Source organism: Cebus imitator, unplaced genomic scaffold (genome assembly GCF_001604975.1).
Source record: "Cebus imitator isolate Cc_AM_T3 unplaced genomic scaffold, Cebus_imitator-1.0 Scaffold26, whole genome shotgun sequence".
Classification (NCBI taxonomy): domain Eukaryota; kingdom Metazoa; phylum Chordata; class Mammalia; order Primates; family Cebidae; genus Cebus; species Cebus imitator.
The window spans coordinates 6275764-6296367 of record NW_016107341.1 but is presented as its reverse complement, the minus strand read 5'-3'; the positions used below and the strand labels follow the sequence as shown (position 1 = coordinate 6296367).

At 33.1% G+C, this 20604-nt stretch overlaps 1 protein-coding gene across 1 annotated transcript in view; it reads right to left on the bottom strand.

Annotated features, from left to right (window-relative positions):
• SEMA3C (semaphorin 3C) overlaps positions 1-20604 on the bottom strand; it is a 181383-nt gene that overhangs the window by 67448 nt on the left and 93331 nt on the right. The window contains exons 3-6 of the mRNA XM_017523115.1: positions 18805-18965; positions 17653-17715; positions 9092-9211; positions 1573-1663 (exon numbers count right to left, since the gene is read on the bottom strand). Of these exons, the coding sequence (XP_017378604.1) occupies positions 1573-1663; positions 9092-9211; positions 17653-17715; positions 18805-18965 (435 nt within the window). The remainder of the gene's footprint in view (positions 1-1572; positions 1664-9091; positions 9212-17652; positions 17716-18804; positions 18966-20604) is intronic.

Sequence of the window (20604 nt, the reverse complement as noted above, 5' to 3'; positions counted from 1 at the left end):
AATTACTAAAAGTATATATTTTGAGCTTTACTGCTAGAAGGTTCCCAGTAAGGTAAACAAAGTGCTAATTTTTCTATTGCAACTCAGCCATAAAAATAGAATACAATGGTAAGAAAGAAAAGATATTTAAAATTAAATAAATTATCACTATTAACAGAATCAGATGTATTAATCTATACGTAATATTCAACATTTAGCTTATTGTTTGAAGATCCATATTACTTTTCATCTAGTAAGGGGCAGTAAGCATTGAACTGGTAACAACGTGACCCCCGAGTATAAAACAGTAGCTTAATATCTATTTTAAAAAGAATGAAATTTATCAGCCTGGCCCACTGAACTGCCATGCAGTTGCGTTCCTTGACTGTTCCTCTAGGATTGCTCCCTGGGCTACCTTCAGACTGTGGTAATTTTGGCAGGATTGGAACATTTCAAAGTACTCTAAACTCACTGTTTAGTAACAAGCAATACAGTTGGCCCAGCATAGAATGGAGAACGGAATGTATCTAATATGTGCTCACCAGGTTATGAACTGGACCCCTACCAGTCAGCAAGCTGGCGTGGCAGGCAGTTTGTTCCTCAGCTCTCCTTCCTAGTAGGGATTCTAGGCCCATGGAAATAGATTATAGGGAGATAACAAAAATGTGCATAAAGCCTTTTTTAAAAAAATCATTTTAGCTTCTTTAAAATTCTGAGAACATTTGTGAGGCTTATATACACATACATATGGCTACTAAATTGTGATAACTTTGCAAATAGTTATTTCACACTTTTGTTATATCCCCTTAACCATAAAACTGTAGATCATACATTCCTGCTGTTCAACAGATTGATTAGTAGAATCTACAAAAGTTGATATCATAGAAACAGAGAGTAGAAAGGTAATTATCAGGGACTGGAAGGTAGAGGGAGGGACAAAAAGAAGTGTTCATCAAAGGGTACAAAGTTTCAGCTAGACTACATAAGTTTTGGTGATCTACTGTACTGTACAGTGACCGTGGTGACAGTAAATAAAATTTATTGGATATTTCAAAACTGCTTAAAAATAGCTTTTAACATTATCCCACAAAAAAAATAAGTTGGTGAGGTAACAGATATGTCAACTGTCTTGACTGAATTTTTCCTTTATGTATACATAGATCAAACACCACAGTTGCCTATGAATATACAAAATTATTACTTGTCAACTAAAACAAATAAAAAATAATGAAAGAAGGTGAAGAAAAAAGTATTAAAACATGAGAAAAAGTGGGTGTTTGATACTGCAAACACAATTACAGAAAACACTGAAAATGACTTTAAGAAAATACATAAGTATACATATATACACTTTTAAAAATGCTTGGCTTGCTCTAGGTATGACAAAACTGCCATTTATCAATGAAAAGTTACATGCTTATCATTAATCACAAATATTTTTACAAATGAGAATTGAATTCTCTATTTTTCAGCTCACAACTTTCTTCCTATTATTTTACTCACATACTATCATCTATACAACCATCAAGAACAGGCACACCATGTCATGATAATTTTCCATGTTATTTTATGTTTAGTCCATTATCTACTTACTGATCATAACAGACACTGTGTTCACATTGGGGCTGAAAGAGCAGCGTCCTTTTCCAGATTCATACTTGGAGTCCATCATGAAAACTTGGTCCTTTATTGTGGATAAAATTTAAAATGTGGCAATGATAACTTATTTAATCAAGATAATTGTCACTAGTAAAACAAAGCATAGTTAAAATCAATATGCTTTCTAGTTGGTTGCTTATGCCTTCCAATTTACTATATTAAGATTTACTCAAACTATGAGAACAATCCATCTGTAATTGCAACCTAACCTCAGCAGGGCTAGCTCTCATTCTATTATACTCCCCATAGAGCTGATCCAAGAAGTCATTCTCCTCAAATCAACATCAGCAAGAATCACTTGAAAGTCAAGTATTATTATAAACCTCAACTAGATGTGTTGAACATCAGCCAAAAGAGGAAAACTGTCCACAGAGGAGCAATCTATGTAAGGACTATAATATTTTCAAAATAATTAATATATTTTTTAAAATAGAGTTTTACATTACTATTTAATTTCATCATGTAAGGCATTACACAAGATTCGACAAAATAATTCATAATTCAGATTTAAAATGTGCTATTTACTCATGAATTTATTTAATGAAAATGTACTGGGCATCTGCCATGTACCAGAAACTGACTAAACACTAGGAATACTGTAAACAAAATACATGAAAATCTTTGTCCTCAAGTAATTTATAATGTAGTGAGAAAGAGAATAAATAATTAAAATATGGAGTATGTTAGATGGTGCTTGCTACTAAGCAGAAAAGTTAAGCAGGAAAAGAGAATAGGGAAGAATATAGATTGGGGGCAATAGATTCAACGGTTTTAGCCTCACCAAGATGGAATATATTGTCAGTATAAATATGTACCTTTTTCTTATGTAAAGTTAATAGAAGTCTCTTCCTAAAATTCAAAGTAAAAAATGACCATTTTAATAGGTCAAATAAGATGATAAAAAAGCTTAATTATCAAGTTAAGGTTTTTGAAATTTATCCTGAAAGAAATATGAATTCAACAATATTTTTGAGTGTGGAAATAGAAAGATTAAAACCCTGCTCTAGGAAGGGGGACTGTATCGTGAACTTTAGGAAGATTGGGAATGAAATGTATAAAACCAGACACTGCATTCAGGAAAATGGGTTAGTTTCCTATTACAAGAGTCCAGGAATTAGGTAATAATAATTTGACTTGGCATGTTTTCAGTGATCAAGGTAAGGGCAGTAGAGATGTAAGAAAATTTGTATAGTGGTAGTCAACAGAGCTTGGCAATCAGTTACAATTTGGTGGTTCTAATTTTATTGTACTTGTTGTTCTTTTCACATTGTCTCCATACCCTGAAAGAATACATCTATTACATTCTCCATACATGCCTCCAAACTACTGTTTTATAAAAGATAACCTAAAAAGGTAAATCCAAATAAACTATAGATTTGTGATCATCAATCACAACAATTTCTAATTGATCATATTCAGGAAAACAAATGATTCTGAAGTTCTGACTCCTTGAAAAAATAAACGTAGTACAAAGTTGTTGTAGTGAGTTTCTGCCCCACTGCAGGACTTCCCTAAAGATAATAGAGAATAACAGAGCTTAAAAAGAATCATAGTCCTTTAGCCTAAAAAGGTTCTTTTTGAGCGTCCTAAGATCTTTGTCAATGAAGTCACTCTGCAGGCGATGAAAAAATATGACTTGTCCAGAAGACCATGTAGCTAAAGGGTGATAAGAGCACAATTTGAATTCAGTCTCCTGAGTCCTAGTGAGTCTGATTTCCAAAAGGTCTTCATTTATGTAACGAATAAACCAAATAAATAATTCTAAACCAGAAGAAAAACCAAAAAAAATCAGTAAGCTTTGTTGTGGTTTTAGAGCTGGAGACTGATTTGACCAAATAAGTGAGAGCTCCTGTTGCAGGAATTGATGAGTTGTTTAGGTACCATTTGCTCTCAACCGAACTACTCCTATCCACCTTGCACAGCATTCTCATACTCACACAGTCATAATCTAGATCTTGTCATCACCAGAAGCAGATGTCATCTACCCTAATAATAATTATTATTATTATAATTCTTCAAACTTGTCTCCTAAGAACTCTTCTCTACTTCTGCCGAGTTCATTAGGCATTTCTCCTTTTTACTTTATTAACAAGTTAGATCCCATATTTGCCTTTTTTTTTTTTTTTTTTTGAGATGGAGTTTCACTCTTGTTACCCAGGCTGGAGTGCAGTGGTGTGATCTCAGCTCACCACAACCTCCACCTCCTAGGTTCAAGCAATTCTCCTGCCTCAGCCTCCCGAGTTCTAGCTCTATCACCCAGGCTGAAGTGCAGTGGTGTGATCTTGGCTTACAGCAACCTCTGCATCCCAGGTTCAAGCAATTCTCATGTCTCAACCTATGGAGTGGCTAGGACTACAGGGAAGTACCACCATGCCTGTTAATTTTTTGTATTTTATTTATATGGACACGGTTTCGCCATGTTGCCCATGCAGGTCTCAAACTCCTTGGCTCAAGTGATCTGCCTGCCTTGGCCTCCTAAGTGCTGGGATTACAGGCATGAGCCACTGTGTCCAGCCAGATTCCATGTTTTTTAATTTCAATAAATTTTGGACACAATATTCAACTCCTTGAATCTATGACTTTTCTCATTGTATCCATACACTAAAAGAATACATCTATCTACTTTCTCCATACCAGCCTCCAAACTATTAAACATTTTGTAGATGGTAACCTAAAAAGGTAAATTCAATACACTATAGATCTGTGATCCCCAACCATAAGTGGATCCCCTACAATGTACAGTGGCCTTTCAAAGATTCTCTTATCACAGTTGGTTCTGTCATCAAAAATTTCAACCCTTGCCATTATAGTCAAATCCTGATTTTTCTTATTTCCTAACTTATTCTCAACTCATATTATTGCCAAACACTTTGCAGAGAAAGCAAAGCCCTTAAATGACATATCTTTAACTCCTCACTGCTAAACATGCAAATATCATATAATATTAATGTAATATTATATTGATGTATCTACTAATACATGAGACTAACTAATTCTTTTACTTTGAGGCCAATTCTTCAGTGCTTTGCATTTCATCTTATCTGGTCTTAGGCACTTTACATTTCCATTATTCCTTTCATATTAATTGAAGCCTTTATGCCATTATTTAAACAACCCCTTCATCTCCCATGCATCACTCTCCTTATAAACCACATTTCTCAGAGAATTACATACATACTCATCACCATTTTCTAACTTGTCCTTTCATTTTCAATCCACTTTAATTCAGCATCTAACATCAATTATTCCATTGAAAATCTTACTGATAAGATCTTTAATGACAATCATAGTACACAATTCAGTGCTTATTTTTTAGATGTCATCTTACTTGGATTCTCAATGGCACTCAAGATTGTTGAAAACTATCTTTTTACAATGACTTATTGTTATTTCCCAGAACCAACATAGACTTTCTTCCCCTACCCGGCTTTCTCTGTCTCTTCCTTTTAAGACTTGTTTGTAAGTTCATTTTCCTCCAATTGGCCATTAACGTTAGGAGACCCACAGGTCACAATCATAGTCATTCTTTTCTTTTTCCTCTATACTTCCACTTTCTTTCTGCATAATTAAATCTACACTTTCCTTGGGCTTCAGTTATGCTTATAAAACAATGGCTCACACATGTATATACTCAGCCTTATACTTAACTGCCTACTTGATATCACCAGTTGGATCATTCAATGGCATCTCTCATTCAACAGACCAAACTCAGGCTTATTATCTTTACCCTATACATTGTCTCTGCATTCTCATTTCAGTTCATGGCAACTATATAATTAAAGAGGCTGAAAATAACAAATGAACAAGAAAAGTGTCAACATTTATATCACTTCCTTTTCCATAAACAAATCTATCTACATCCTCTATACTACTTTATCCTTTATGCCATTTTATACTCTGTCCATTGCTACCACCTGAGAATGACAATCTCTTTTGTGGTCTTCTATGTCAACTCTCAAACTAAGCTCCTACAACTTTTCCATCCCCTCTACTTATGCTGCAAATCATTTGTTAACTAACACACAAGTGACAACACAATTCTGTTCATGCCATTTTCTGCTGAAGATTGTTCCAATTTACCTCTCTGCTGATATATCAGAAAGACCATGTTCTTCAAAATTGACCATGATCCTATAAGCTTCAACATCATTTTGATTCTGCTTTTATTCTCATTAAATGAATATTTCTGAATTGAACAATGAGAGAAAATAATAGAGAGTAGGTGGTGAAAAATTAAAAAGAAGGCATAGCAAAGTGTCCTATGGGCAAAGACGTTGGTAAAGGCAGTGAAAAATACAGGGCATGAATGGCAGGGTTTAATGTCATAGATCGTTAGAGAAGCAGATATACGACTTGAGGGAATCAATTTGGTCACCGAGAAATCTGTCATTAATCAAACACTTTTAGTTAATGTGTAGGTGTGGAAGATTAGAAAGGATGAATAAAGCCATAAGAGAACAGGAGCATAAAAGCTGGAAATTCAGCCTCCTACTCTGAGAAGCTTAGTAATGAAGTAAAAGAGAGAGAAAGGAGAAAGGTAGAAAAAGAAGTCACAGCACCAAAATAAGGATTTTAAGGAAAAGAAACCCAATCCTTTCTTTAAATGGGAAAAGAGTGTAAATGTAAAAAAAGGGAGAAAAATATAAAACAGAGTGATGAAGGTTATTTGTTAAAAAACTTAATATGGAAGATGTATAATTTTTCTTCTGAACAGAAAAAAATGCTACAAAAAGATATTGAAACAAACTCGATTGGTGGCAAATTTAATTCTAAAAGCATAGAGAATAATTTGGAAACCTATGACATCCTTGGTCACCTGTGATAGTCTTGGTCAGTCAAAGGTAAAGTTATCTGCTTGATGAGGGGCAGGATCAGGGGAGCTTAATTGGTATTCAGTTGTTGAAACAGATGTTATGAAAACATCTGATGAAATCAATCATAGATAAGATGTGGCAATATTCCAAGAATTTCCTGCAAAATTAACCAGTCACTGTTTTTGCTTGATGTTTTACTCATTCATTTAAAGTCATGATTCACTTGTATTGCTTTATCTTTTTCCAGGAACAGAAGACAAGACATAAAGACAGTAGATGAAGAAGAAGCACGGTTAGGTCTTCGTGTAGCAAGGATTTATGTGGGTACCGTTGAAAGGCTCTTTAGGTGAGCACTGTAGAAATCTTGGAAAGCTCTGAATCAATCTCACAAATAACAGAAGAGAAATAGGGTATAACAGAAGCATGTGGTGCTCCAAACAAGTAGTAGGCTCAATAAATATTCCCTTAGAACCAATGAATATCTATGAAGACAGACCAATGAAACATGGTAGGTAGTGTCCCAGATATAAAACTGAATAATTAAAATAATACTACCAACCTAACTTGGCTCACTTTCAAATTAGGTTTGATTCAATGGAAAATGTTATATCTTAATATGATTACATAAGGGTCAGCAGTAAGTATTACTCTTGGTGATTAAAAAATACAATGCTAGTGATAAAGAAGAATTCTCTCAAAATAAAACTTTCTGCATCACATGGTCATTTTATACTAGGGAATCTTTTGTCCTAAACTTTTATCCTATAAATGAAAATAAATGCATTACATGTTTGACTAAACTGTGTATTTCTATAGTAACAATATGGTTTTTATACAACAAATATATAAAAGTGATGTTATGGTGAAACTGTATGACTTAACTATCAGGGCCTACATTTTATAAAGCTTAGAAATCATAACCCTGTTCATACCTAAATTGGCTTGTAAGATGTTCATGTATTATTTCAGAGATTAATTAATGAAACTGCCTCTCCTTTGAAAAATATCTTTTGAAGTGAGACTAAAGTAGTTCATATTTAGCAAAGTGATTAAAATGTATTCTATGCTGGTTTTCCAAAGGAGATTATTTTTTGGACAGAATTTCCAATTAAGCCTTCAAGTGCATAGTGGGCAATTCACACATGGGAAAATAATTTTATTTGAAATCTGTGCCCTGAAAATGGCTATGCTATTGTTGGCCTGTACAGTGACTGCACAGACTTCAGGAAAGTGTCTGACAGATCGCAGACGTCTGAGGCAGTAGTTTATTTAATCAATTGATCACAGGCATGTGGTTTTAATGACAAGCTCAATGCAGCCAACTGTATTCTTCCAAAAAGCATAACTTTACTTTTCCTTTAAGAATTGTAATATTTCATAGCCTCTTGAACCACATTTTAAAAAGTCTCATTTTAGAGTCAAATTATAATTACTCAGTTTTTAAAAAATGACTTTTTATTCATTAAAAGATACATATGTATAAATTACATGTCTGAAAATCAACTTTAAAAAGAATCATTGTTCAGTCATATTAGTACTAAAATAGATTAATCCTTGCTAAAGGAAAAAATGTTTATATCAGTAGCCATATTTATTTTTTTCAAAATTCTAATCTCTAAAATTAAATTATTATTTAAAAACTGGACTTTCTAGATTCTAATTGCTAATAAAGCCAAACCAAGTTTGAAGATTCAGCTTTTAAAATAATTATGTTAAGTAAGACAACATGTTTGGCTAAAAGAATGAGTAGAAACTCTCTTGGTGGTATAATGCACTTTCCTTATTCAACAGCTGTGGACTGGGATAACAAAGACAGTCTTAAATAGCACAGGTGAAGTTCAACAGTCTCATATTTGACTATACGTTACCTATCTATTTGAGTAATTTTTGGCAAACATCGTATCGTAATACCCCATATCATTTTAACTAATGTAAGAAACAGGCTAGAATAGCCTAACGTAGGATGATGTTGGTCTAAGATAAAAGTATGATTTGTTAATTACATAAAATTCTCTCCAGCAGACATTTGGCATCATGCTTTATATATCTTTTACAGATACATACTTAGAAAGTTTTACTGAATTTGAAAGACAAAAAAGAAATTACTTAGACAATATTTGAGAAGGTAAGTTTATGCTACAATATTTCTATAATTTATTATAGAAATTATAATAAATTTATAAATTTATATATTTATAATATATAAATATTTATATATTATAAATAAATTACAGGGAAAATATTATCACTGTATTACACACAAGTAATTTTGAAATTACAACATTTTCTTTAACTTTTACAGCTTACAAATAAAGTATAGATACACTAACAATATATACATATGCACTAAAAATATATATAGTTGCCTCCAACTAAAAGTATATATGTATATATACATACATATATATATATGCACATATATGTATAATACACATAATAATATATACATTTTTATCTGAAGGCAGAAGGTGATACTTTAAGTAGCTTGGTAGACAGAAAAAAATATAATATACTTTGTGTTTAAAGGGCATGAAAATATTTTATGAATACTGATATTTTCAAGTTTTTATTCTAAAATACAGTTTCAAAAATCCTTGACACTAATATAATAACTAAGAATGTTAAATAGTTAAACTTACCTCTGATCTCCTCCCTCTGTTCACATAAGTACAGATGGGACTGTAGGCACCGCTCCCACAGACATACAAATGTGTGCGATTGAAAACCTGAATTACACGGACAAAGTTCCGACAGCCATGCTAAAAGAATCAGTAAATAAGCAGTTAGTAACTCAATGACTTTCACTGTTATTTCGGTTAGCTATGCTAACCTGAGGTTTTGTATGATAGGTAACAATGAGGTGACATAAACATTTGATGTATTACCCCATGGGTGTCTAATCTTTTGGCTTCCCTAGACCACATTGGAAAAATAATTGTCTTGGGTCACACATAAAATTCACTAACAATAACTGTTGAGCTAAAAAAACAAAAAAAAAAAACCTCATAATGTTTTAAGAAACTTTATAAATTTGTGTTCCACATTCAATGCTGTCCTGTGTGGCATGGTTGGACAAGCTTGTATGAGGCCATATCTTTGGGGAACTATTAATATATTTGCGCCTCTTGGCCAGGTGAGGTGGCTCACACCTGTAATCCCAGCACTTTGGGAGGCCAAGGCAGGCAGATTATGAGATCAAGAGATCGAGACCGTCTTGGCCAACATGGTGAAACCCTGTCTGCACTAAACACACACATATATATATTTGCATCTCTTAAAGGTAATTTGAGAATACTTATCTATCTTGTAGAAGTACCAAATTGCATATTAAGATTTGGTGCAAATGAAGACAAACAGTGGCTCAGGAATAGTCAAAACATTATTACAGAAACACTCAACAAGTATTTACTGATTACCTACTATTTGCCAGGGTATAGTCAAATTCTCTAGGCATCCTTAGTGAGAAAAATACAAAAATCTCCACCCTTGTAGCATGAAATTGAACAAAGTTATCATAAATGCCCTGCTTTTTCTATTTCTGTTTAAATCTGGACTAATTCTAATACTTCATTTGAAAATGCTCTCAAATTTATTCATGTCAATGCAAATATTATTTGGCAATATTTTGCTATACGTTTTCCTTTCTGCTCTATTTTTTATTGTTAAAATATATGTTCGCAGAAATATTAAAATAACAACATGGCTTATTTTACTGATTTATTTCAAGAGAAATAGAGTCCACCTCAGACAGTAAGCAAAATGCTCTCTCTCATATCTCATTAATGTAATATTGCAACACTGTGTAAATTTTTACATTCTGAAACTTTATAAACCTATTCTTTACCTGAGAAAGTTTACAAATTGAGACATAAAAGTTTTTTTCTCAAGTTTTCCTTAAAACATTAAACACACACACACATTACACAAACATCATATTACCATTAGCACACAATGGCAAACACTATTCACCTTAGGATCTGGTAAATAAAACTAATCCCCAACAAAATGCCAACATAATGATTGCTTTCTATGAGGAATGACATAATCATTCTCTCTGCTCTGGATCCCCTAAAATACTCCCTTCTTCTCTCCTAGGAACTCCTTCCTCACTCGCTCCAAGTTTAAGTAAAATCAAGGCTGTCATTTATTAACTCAATGAAACAAAATAATTCCTGCAATTCTAAATTGACTGTGACCTTGCAGGAGCACAGAAACATGGTCAGTGCTAGATGTTGATCTTCGTGACCAAATTAACCACTGAATGTTTCACAGTTACTGGGTTCACCATTCTTTGCTGACTATAATCCAATCAAGTCTGAGATTGAATGATTTCATGAAGTCATTTTTCTCTCAAAGAACATTAATAAAATGATTGTATAATTAGAGACAGTATTTATATTAAAAAAAACTAGCAAGAAATACATCAAAAGTTAACAGTAATTTTCCCCTGGGTGGTCAGAAAATATATGTTGCTTTTCCCCCTGCTAGGTACCATGTATGCTTCTAATTTTTTATAAAGCATATCTATTATTTACATTATTGAAAAACTGAAACAAAGTGTTGCTAAAATAGTACTTAAAGTCAACATTATTTTACATTTTGGATCATTTTCTCCTCTTATATTCATTATTACTTGCCAACAAATATATACTTATTTTCTTATGCAGTAATTTTATACAGCTGTTTCTATGATAGATTTTATTATCAAATAATCAATCATTAACTCTGTAGTCAAAGAAATTCATCCTTACAGACCAGGCCATACACTTTATTTTTATTTTAAGACATTAAGGATTTTTGTTAAACACACAGTGTCATTGGATATTGACACCTGTTTATACAGGTACCTGGAAATTGGATTACATAACTACAGATGATAGCACATTTCTGAAGAAAAAGCACAAATGAAATATGGTGTGTATATAATATGTCTACGTAAAGGGAATCTATTAGCAATGAGACACATGCGTATTTTTTTCACTTTCAAGTTTTGTCATTCTAGGATTCTGTATATAACATTTCCCCATAAGACACAAATTCAATCCAATTCCTTTAATAATCGGTTATGCCTCTCTCATCTTGGGTCTTACGGATGCCAATGTACTTTCATGAATTACTGGTATCGGTAAAATGAAAGAAGTCAGTAACATCTGTTATATTTCAAATGCCAACTATATTTATTTCATATATCTATCATCTATCTGTTTATTATGACTAATATTTAGAGTTTATTACATGCTAGACTGTGGAACATTGATATCGCATATTTTATTTATTTTTACCTCCAGAAAGTTTGATTTTTACCTTTATAGCTGACATTTATACTTTCTGTATGCTACTTAGGCACTTTACACACATTCATTCAGTTTTTAACTCAGTCCCTTTTAGAAAAGTAAGCTTTAAAGCTTTTTAAAAAATAACCTGTCTGAGATCATATAGGTAGTAAGTAAAGCAGATTTACAAATACATATGTCTCTAACATTGAATCCTGTATTTTAACTGCTTTATAATTTGTCATTAGATGAGTTCACAGCTGTTTTTATAAGACTGATAGAACTTTTTAGTTTTTATAACACTTATTAATATTCACAGAGCTCTTAAACCTTTGATGTAGGTTAGTTTAATTCTCATAAAAATTCTCCAATTTACTAATACTCCATTTCAGTGATGAGAAAATTGAGTCCCAGAGAGGTTAAATAAAGAGTTCTAGTTTTAATAAGTAGATAACCTGGGTCTTAAACCACATCTACTCTCCACTATGCAGCTTTTCTATAGGATTCTGATTAGCAGTGAACAGATTCCCACACCATCTGATGCTCAGTGTGCTCCCTACCTCTCCCCACACACAAGACCACAAAAGGAAAAACAATTCAGTTGAGTTAATTATTGAAAATGATTATCTAGATCCTTTCCAATTCCATTGTGCTGCCTTCGTTTCTGACCTAGACTACTGTAATAGTGTCAATTCCATCCTGTAAATATTTGCTGAAGTCATTCTATGCAAGGCACTGTATATGGTACTAGCAACACTGAAATTAATAGCTCAATCAATGCCTGCTTTTAAAGAAAGGAGAGCATAATATATCAGGCTATGGTAGATACTGCAATATGGCTGTATTTTGTTTTAAATCTGCTGTAGAAGGAAAGAAAGAAAATAAGTAATGCTGATCTAGAGGTAAAGGTTGGAGTAGAGGTGACATTTGAGCTGAGTCTTGCAGAATAATTTAGAGATTTTCACAGGCAAAAGCATAAAAAAAGAACATTTCAACAAAAAAGAGCATGAACAATAATCAGAGACATGAGAGTGCAGGATTTACTTGGGGACTAGTGCCTAGAAGGTTTCAGGATAACCGTGTGACAAAATCATAGAGGCAATTAGAGTTGGTCTGCCATCCTGCCGTAGTCGTCAGATAGGCAAGAGAGAGTATTGCAGAGAAGACAAAGTAGATTTAAGTATGCAGATCTCAGAGTCAGATGACCTAGGTTTAAAACTTGGCTTCATCTTTTACTAGCTTTCAGAGCTTAAGACAGCTACTTGGCTTCTGTATGCTTCGATCTTTACATTTCTAAAATGGCAATGGTAACACCTGTTGTGGACAATATATTAATTAAACAGTAGAAACAGTATGTTGCACGTAATAAACACATCCAACTGTCCAATATTAGATTTATTTTATTTGCATTTTAAAATCGATAGTCTATAAACCTGGCAAAATAATCTGGACAGCTATCCTGCATAGAGCTTAGTGTAGGTCCAAACCACAGTAAAACCCACAAAATGTTTAGAGAATGAATGAAGCCTCAGAGACTTCAGTGGAAATAAATACCATAGATGCCTTCTTTTCATTGTTTGATTCTCTTTCAAAATGATTTCCTAGCACAATGTTAATGAAATATAAGCTATTTCTATTTAACAGAATCCTGTAAGATTCTATTTTAAATTGTTAAGAATGATTATTTCAGTAGTGCAATTTACTTTCTTTAACAGCGATACAGCATTAGCTGTGTACTATGCACTGCTCTAAGCTCTCTACAAATATTAACTCATCAATCCTCTTAACAAGCCAATAAAGTTAAGTACTATGGATTAGCACATTTCACAGATAAGAAAACCAAGACACACAGAAAGTTTAAGTCTCCAAGGTGGAAGAGCCAATAAGAGATGATTTATTTTCTGTTACTTTCTATGTACTTTTCTAGGCCTTCAAAGATTTTTGTATTGAAAATATATTAGTTTTATAATATAAAAATAGATGTTTTAAAAAATAAATCCTGGAGCACAGGTAGACAAGCCTTAAAAAATATTGACTCTTCATGGTCCATCCTCTGCAATGACATAAAAATACCTCACACATTTTTCCTTTTTGTCTATACCTCCTTGGCCTAGATAAATTAATCAAGGTATTTGGATAAAGAAAATATATTTTTTAGGAGCTTTGGATCATGTGGTTACAGAAATAGGGAAACTGATATTCTACAATTAATAAATCAAGTTTGACACCATGTGCATGTAATGTATACATATCTAAATATATTTAATCCTACTTAATTTTTCAACTGTCTCCTATGGTATTTACACGGTACATTCATTAAGCCCTGTCTCATGGATATGTTTGACAGCATGTGCTATTGTTTAAGCTTAATTTATTTAGGGTATGAATAAAATATTAACATTTAGAAATAAATGGAGCATGTAGGAATGTGAGTATGCAGGGGAAGAGAGAAATGGGAAGTAGGTTATACTCTTTTTAGCTGAGGCAGAAAATTAGCTATATTCCCACCATGAAAATTTATTTTCTTTATAAATGTCAGTTTACTACAGAATTATGCTATATTACTACCAAAGATCAAAATTTAAATCATATTAACTTTTATTCTTATAATTGCTATCTTGTTATAATGTCAATTAAAATTTGATACAACCAAAAAATCTAAAGGATTAAGGGATGCTTAACTGTTTTATTTTTGTTTTCAGTTGTTATAACAGTATGGATTTTAATTGCCACCACTTTATGTTTTGCCTAGATGATTAACAGAGCTAAAAGCAGAAAGTTTTAGCTTAATGAAAATACACTTCTAAAATATATGCATAATAAAGGCACTACAAACATAAGTAATCTAAAAGCATTAATAAACTCATCATCTATTGTATACTGCTCGCAAGTCCTGACAATCAGTTGGAACAGGTTCCTATGCTTGTATGGACCGTGACCTGAAGGGGTGAGTAGATGATTCCTAGGCTGAAAACATAGGAAGATAATTGAAAGAAAAGAGGCTCAATTGCATGTAGCACATACCAAAGGCTGGAAGAGAGAGAGAGGGTACGACTTGTTCGAATTTCAATATTATTGAAATAAAAGGTTAACAGACGTTCTAATATGATTGCCACAAAATCTATCAAACCTTTCCTAAATATCCCAGCTGTGCTGCGCTTTTCTTTGTCTTTTGTGTGTATCCTTAGTATTTATCATTTTCACGCTGGGAGGGGTAGCATGTTTTAGTGGTAAGGGTACCAGATCCAGAACTGTTTAGACACAGGCCGTTCCACTTCACAGCACAACAGCTTGCTTCTCACTTTCTTAGTAATGCAGTTATTTTATTGTAAAAATACAAGTGGTGACAATAACGTCCCCCTTGCAGCACTGTTATGAGGATTAAGATAAAGCACTTAGAACAGGGCCTGCCCTGTTCCATTAAATGTTGGGTATTTTTTCTGAAAATTACTGTATATATATGTCTCATCATCTCTAGTATATTATAAAGACTTAAATGTAAGGACTCCATCTTACTCACCTCCAATTTCTTCATAACAACTAAATAAACTGTACAAATTAAAGTAATCAATTCCTGGGTTTTAACAATATTAGATTATTAGATAATATTTATAGCATGTTTTAAGAAGTTCTCAAGTATGTGGTTTCATTGAGAAATGTAAAGGACAGGTTGTTCTGTAGAACTTCCAAAGATCTATTTCACATATTTTTCTACCACAGGCCTTTTATTTTCCAATAGCTTAAGTAAAGGACAATTCTGTAAGTACATCACATGTATGAAATGAGATGGGTTTGTTCTTTTCCTGCATAAACCAAACATGTATTTTTTGATTATTATTTCTCAAGACTCAACAATATTATATGGACAAACAAAACCTATCCAGCTGACTCCTAAAAATACCCAGGAAAGAGCACGCCATAGATATTTTCCTTGTGTATAACAACTAGCCATATAACAGAATTTTAAAATATCAACAAATTACAACATGACAAAACTATGGGAAAATGTCAGCATGAATACTGATGTATTTTTACCTAATAACTTTCAATTGTCAGAAAGCTAAACAAAAACAAAAAAAACCTCAGAAGCTTTCTATTTTGACAAAGGAAACAAGAAACCAAACGACTTGTCTAAGATTCTTCAGAAAGTCAGCAGCACTTTTTGGAAATAGAATGTACAAAGGTAGCTAAATTCTACACATTCTGCCTGTGGCAGTTCATATGAATGGGAAATGCAAATCTTTTCGAACAAAGGACAATGAAATTCAGTAACTATAGCCACGGAATATTATTGTGGCAAAAGGCAAGGCATGATCAGATACACATCAACGGGAAAAAAATCTCATTAGAGAACAAAAGAAAATAGTTTAATTCATGCACAGTTATTAAAATAATAGCCTCAGGAGACAAAACGTCATTCTTTGTAACATTATACTTCATTCTACTATTGGTTTCCTGGAATGCCATTGTAACATATTTGTTTTAGTGTTTCTTCTACATTTTTCTGGATTTTCCCCCCAAGCTTGTGGTCTAACAGATCCCTTGGATAGCAACTATGCCTCTGCAAATTTCTCCTGTTCACTTTTAAATTTTTCTTATTGGATAAATCACTCTAAGAACCCTCTATTAAGGCCAGAGATCCTACCCTCCAGAGTCTCCCATGGCCCTGCCTTGAGCCAAAAGTTTTTGCAACTTTACACCTGCTAGGAGTCCATTAAAATAAAAGTTTCATTTCCTTAAACCCATATTTCCACTTTCCCATGTTTGGGCTTATCTATCTCTGCCTCAAAGACTCAGTGCATAGTCTTCATTCCTGAAATCAGCGTCTCTTGAACCTACCACAAAATAAATTCTTAGTTAACATTTTTAACACTAAGGTGGTCTATTATTTGTTATGACCCAAGACCTGAATGTATGTGTATACACTGACTAGGCTCTCACACAATTACCATATTTCCAGCTTATTTCTGAATTAGTTTGTATTTCCATGCCCAACTGATGAAGGCTGACTTTTCTAATAAGATAATAAGGTTGACTGGAGTCGGAACTGTTTCTGTTTTTGCACCAATTATGTCTTCGGCAACTAGCTCTATGCTAGATATATAACAGATGCTAGAATGAATGAATGAAGAAAGGAAGCTTTTTTACCATACTATTTGTGAAAGAGAGGACAATTTTGATGCTTGGCTCTATTACATTTTTGTTATTTGAAGTAAAATGGTGAGATGACATATATGCTCCATTATAAACATTAAATGACATGTACACATTAAAAATCTGCTTCATGAATTTGTTTTAGAATATTCAAGAATAACAATGTATTACTTTCAGCAAGTTATTTGTAGAAATCAATATAGATTTATTCCTTGTCTCTCTTTTGAATCTCACCTAGAGGAATACAATTTGCACAAGTATTGCATGCTGAACATTTATTGATACTTATAGCTTCCTCGATTGCTGTTTTGTGGCTGTTTTTAATTAACAAAGGTGCCATTTATCACTAGTAATTTATATTTCTGGAATTTTCTGGCTAACCAGTACCCTTTTACTGAGAATCTTTCTTGGGAGAAGCCCACAGGGTATCTGGGAGCTGCTCCAGACACTAGCATTATCATCGTTTCAGGAGCCTGTTGAGAATTCTGCAGTTTGGATCACTAGGAACAGAGGTTATTACTGAAATCCATCATGAAATGCATCCGAGTGAAATAATGAAAGCAAGGCAAGCAATTTTTACCCAGTTAGGAATTCTGAAGTTACAGGGAACCCGAGAGTTCCAATCTCCTCAATGTTTAGGTTTTGAGCATGTGTCCAGCCAAAAATTTAAAACACCACCACCCTTTGTCTCATTTTTGGCTTCTCTCAAAGTACATGGATTTGAAAACCAAATATTTAAGTTAGTGTTTTTTTTTTTTTTTTAAAACACTTACTATGGGATCTTTGCCAGCCATTTTGCATTCTTCAATTTTGATTGCAGATGCTGGCCAGAAAACCTGCTCAGAAAGAAAAATAAAGGTTGCATAATCTCACTTGGACATAGATATGACAGCCCAATGCTCTTCATTTACTTTTTGTTAACAGATTTATTTAAGATGATCCTATACTAAAACTTTAAAATTCATTTTTAATGAATTCATTAACATTCTATTATTTTAACAATTACAATTACTTTTTATTTCTTCCATCGGTGTTTCCTTTCACAAATGCTTTTCAATAACATATGCTCATTTGCTAATTATATATTAAAATAAGGTCATTATTGACCTAAATATGAACAACAGAATTTTTCACTTCTTTTGACATTGTACACTTTTCCCAGCTGCTTATATGACAATAAATTTACATTTACATTGTTTCCTCAGTTATTATTTTTGGTAGACTACACAGTCAGACTAGTAGATTTACATAAGATGGGCCCCTAGGTACTTCAATAGCTAAAATAACGTGGATGAAATCTAAGAGATTCCCTCTCTCTGAAATACTGTGCTAGTATTCTAAGTAGTTGGAGCCTTGGGTCCAGTCTGGCAACAATCATTAATTGTTTTAGTTGTCAGTCTGTTGCCTATGTTCACAACCAAATGCAGAAGTCTCCTTGCTGTAATATATTTATAATCAATCTATTTGTATTTCTTTACTCCAGTAAAGCTTAATTTTATTTCCTTGTGAAATGGAATGATAAACATAGGCCATACTGGATCAAGCAACAGTGTATTTAATAGCTGTTTTCCTTTTAGGCCTTCAATGGTTCAACAGAGATGACAAAGGAGATCTTCCTTTTCTCTGACCGTTTCTGTCATGCGCTACACTATGTTCCCTTGTTTTCTCTTTTTATATATTTATACACAGGTGGTATTTTCTCATTTAGCTTCAGGTGTTGAATTGTTAAAAATTATGGAACTATACAAGAAGAACTGAACTTAGTATCTTTTCAATCCATGAATAAGTACTAACTTTCATAGTAACATGTGACCAGTATTTTCTATTGTTCTAATAAAATGCACAATATTTTTAACTGTATTTATTTTTTTAAAAAAAAGACACTCAAAAGGTAGACACTGTCCTCATAAAAATGATAAACTTACACTCAAAGGTTCTTGACTTATATTATTAATATTCAGGGAAACAATGTGATCTTTGCTGCCCACATATATCCGGTCCTGGTCTTCATCCATTAATAAAATCCTGTAGTCTAAAGGGTGGTGGGAAAGGCTGAAGTATTCAGAAGTCTTGGTTTCTCGAAGTTCTGAAAGAGTGAACAGCACAAGTATAGATAGAGTATCCTAGTTTTATAATTCTATCATTTTAATAAAAAATCATATGTGAATATTTACCAAAAAAGTTAAGGTCCATTTCCTTTTACAGTAAGAAATTAATTTAAAAATAGAGTTATGGGCTAGTTCCCTATAATCTCAGCACTTTGGGAAGCCAAGGTGTGAGGATCACCTGAAGCCAGGGGTTTAAGACCAGACTGGGCAACATGGTAAAACCTTGTCTCTACAAAAAATTTGTTTAAAAAATTAACTGGGCATGGTGGTATGTGCCTGTAGTCCCAGCTACTTTGGAGGCTGAGGTGGGAGGATCTCTTGAACCTAGGAATTAGAGGTTATGGTGAGCTATGATAATGCCACTGCACACCAGCTTTGGCAACAGAGCGAGACCGTGCCTCAAAATTTAAAAAAAGTTATGTTAATGAGCATTTTAATTTATTATATTTATGCTGAAGTAAAACATAAATCAATAAGCACAATGTTAAGGTTTATGGTAATAGTATGTGATTACAAAATCAGTCACATTTGCAATAATCTCAACTCTGTTTTATAACTGTATATCATCAGCTCAAAACAAGTTAAAGTAAATAAACAAAAAAATACAGTGAGCAGACTGAACAGAAAACAAAACAAATGGCAGTGTGGTTATCCTCTATTAATGCTTTATTCTTGGACTCTATTTATTCATCATTTTAGGATTGCTATTTCCTACTACAAGTATTTGCCTTACTTCCCAACATAATTCTAATTACTCCAACTTATTTTTCTATAAATTACTTGAAAGAAGATGTACTTTCAGGAGGCAATGTTATTTTTAGCAGTATAACTATGCATATACCTAAGGAAAACATGAATTTTCAGATATCTAAATGTTCATGTTTTCAGTATCCTCAGTGGTTAGTGACTTACACTCATTTAACTTCTTTCACGCTGCCTAAGTGCCTATATAGCTGGCCTTTGAAGACAATGAATGTATGGTGACATTCATGACACATTCGCCCATCAAAATGCTCCTCAAGGAGCATAGCTTTAGACTTTTCTATTCAAATGGTTCAGGATTTCTTTGTTCTTTTGATTATAACCCAAAGAATGACAAACTATAAGAATGCTTTCTGGGATTATGGATTCTGTGATGAACTGTTTCCAGATTTTTAGGTGTTGAATCACAAATGCATTTCTAGAAATTCTAATAGAGCTGTAGTTTGACTTAAACTGAAATTAAAATGACACAAATTCTTATAGGAAGTCATACACTATATTCTGTGAGTACTTGGGCCATAGTCCATATGAGAAGATCCAAAAGTCACAAATTTAACCTATTTTCTAGGCATATTTGTTCAGAATGTCTGCTATGATATCCTTCAGGTAGTTTTAGCCAATAATCTGAAAATGCCCTGGAAGAAGCAGAGTGATAATGGAACCAGGCTCTGTTGCCAAACTTCCGGTGATACTGAACAAGTTACTTAACCTCTCTGTGCTTTAATGTCCTCATTTGTAAAAAGCAACAATAATAGTACCTTCTGCCAAGTTTTCACATGGAAATCAATTTGACACATGTAAATATTTGAAATGAGTGCCAATAGATAGTATTCAATAAATTCTAATTATTGTTAT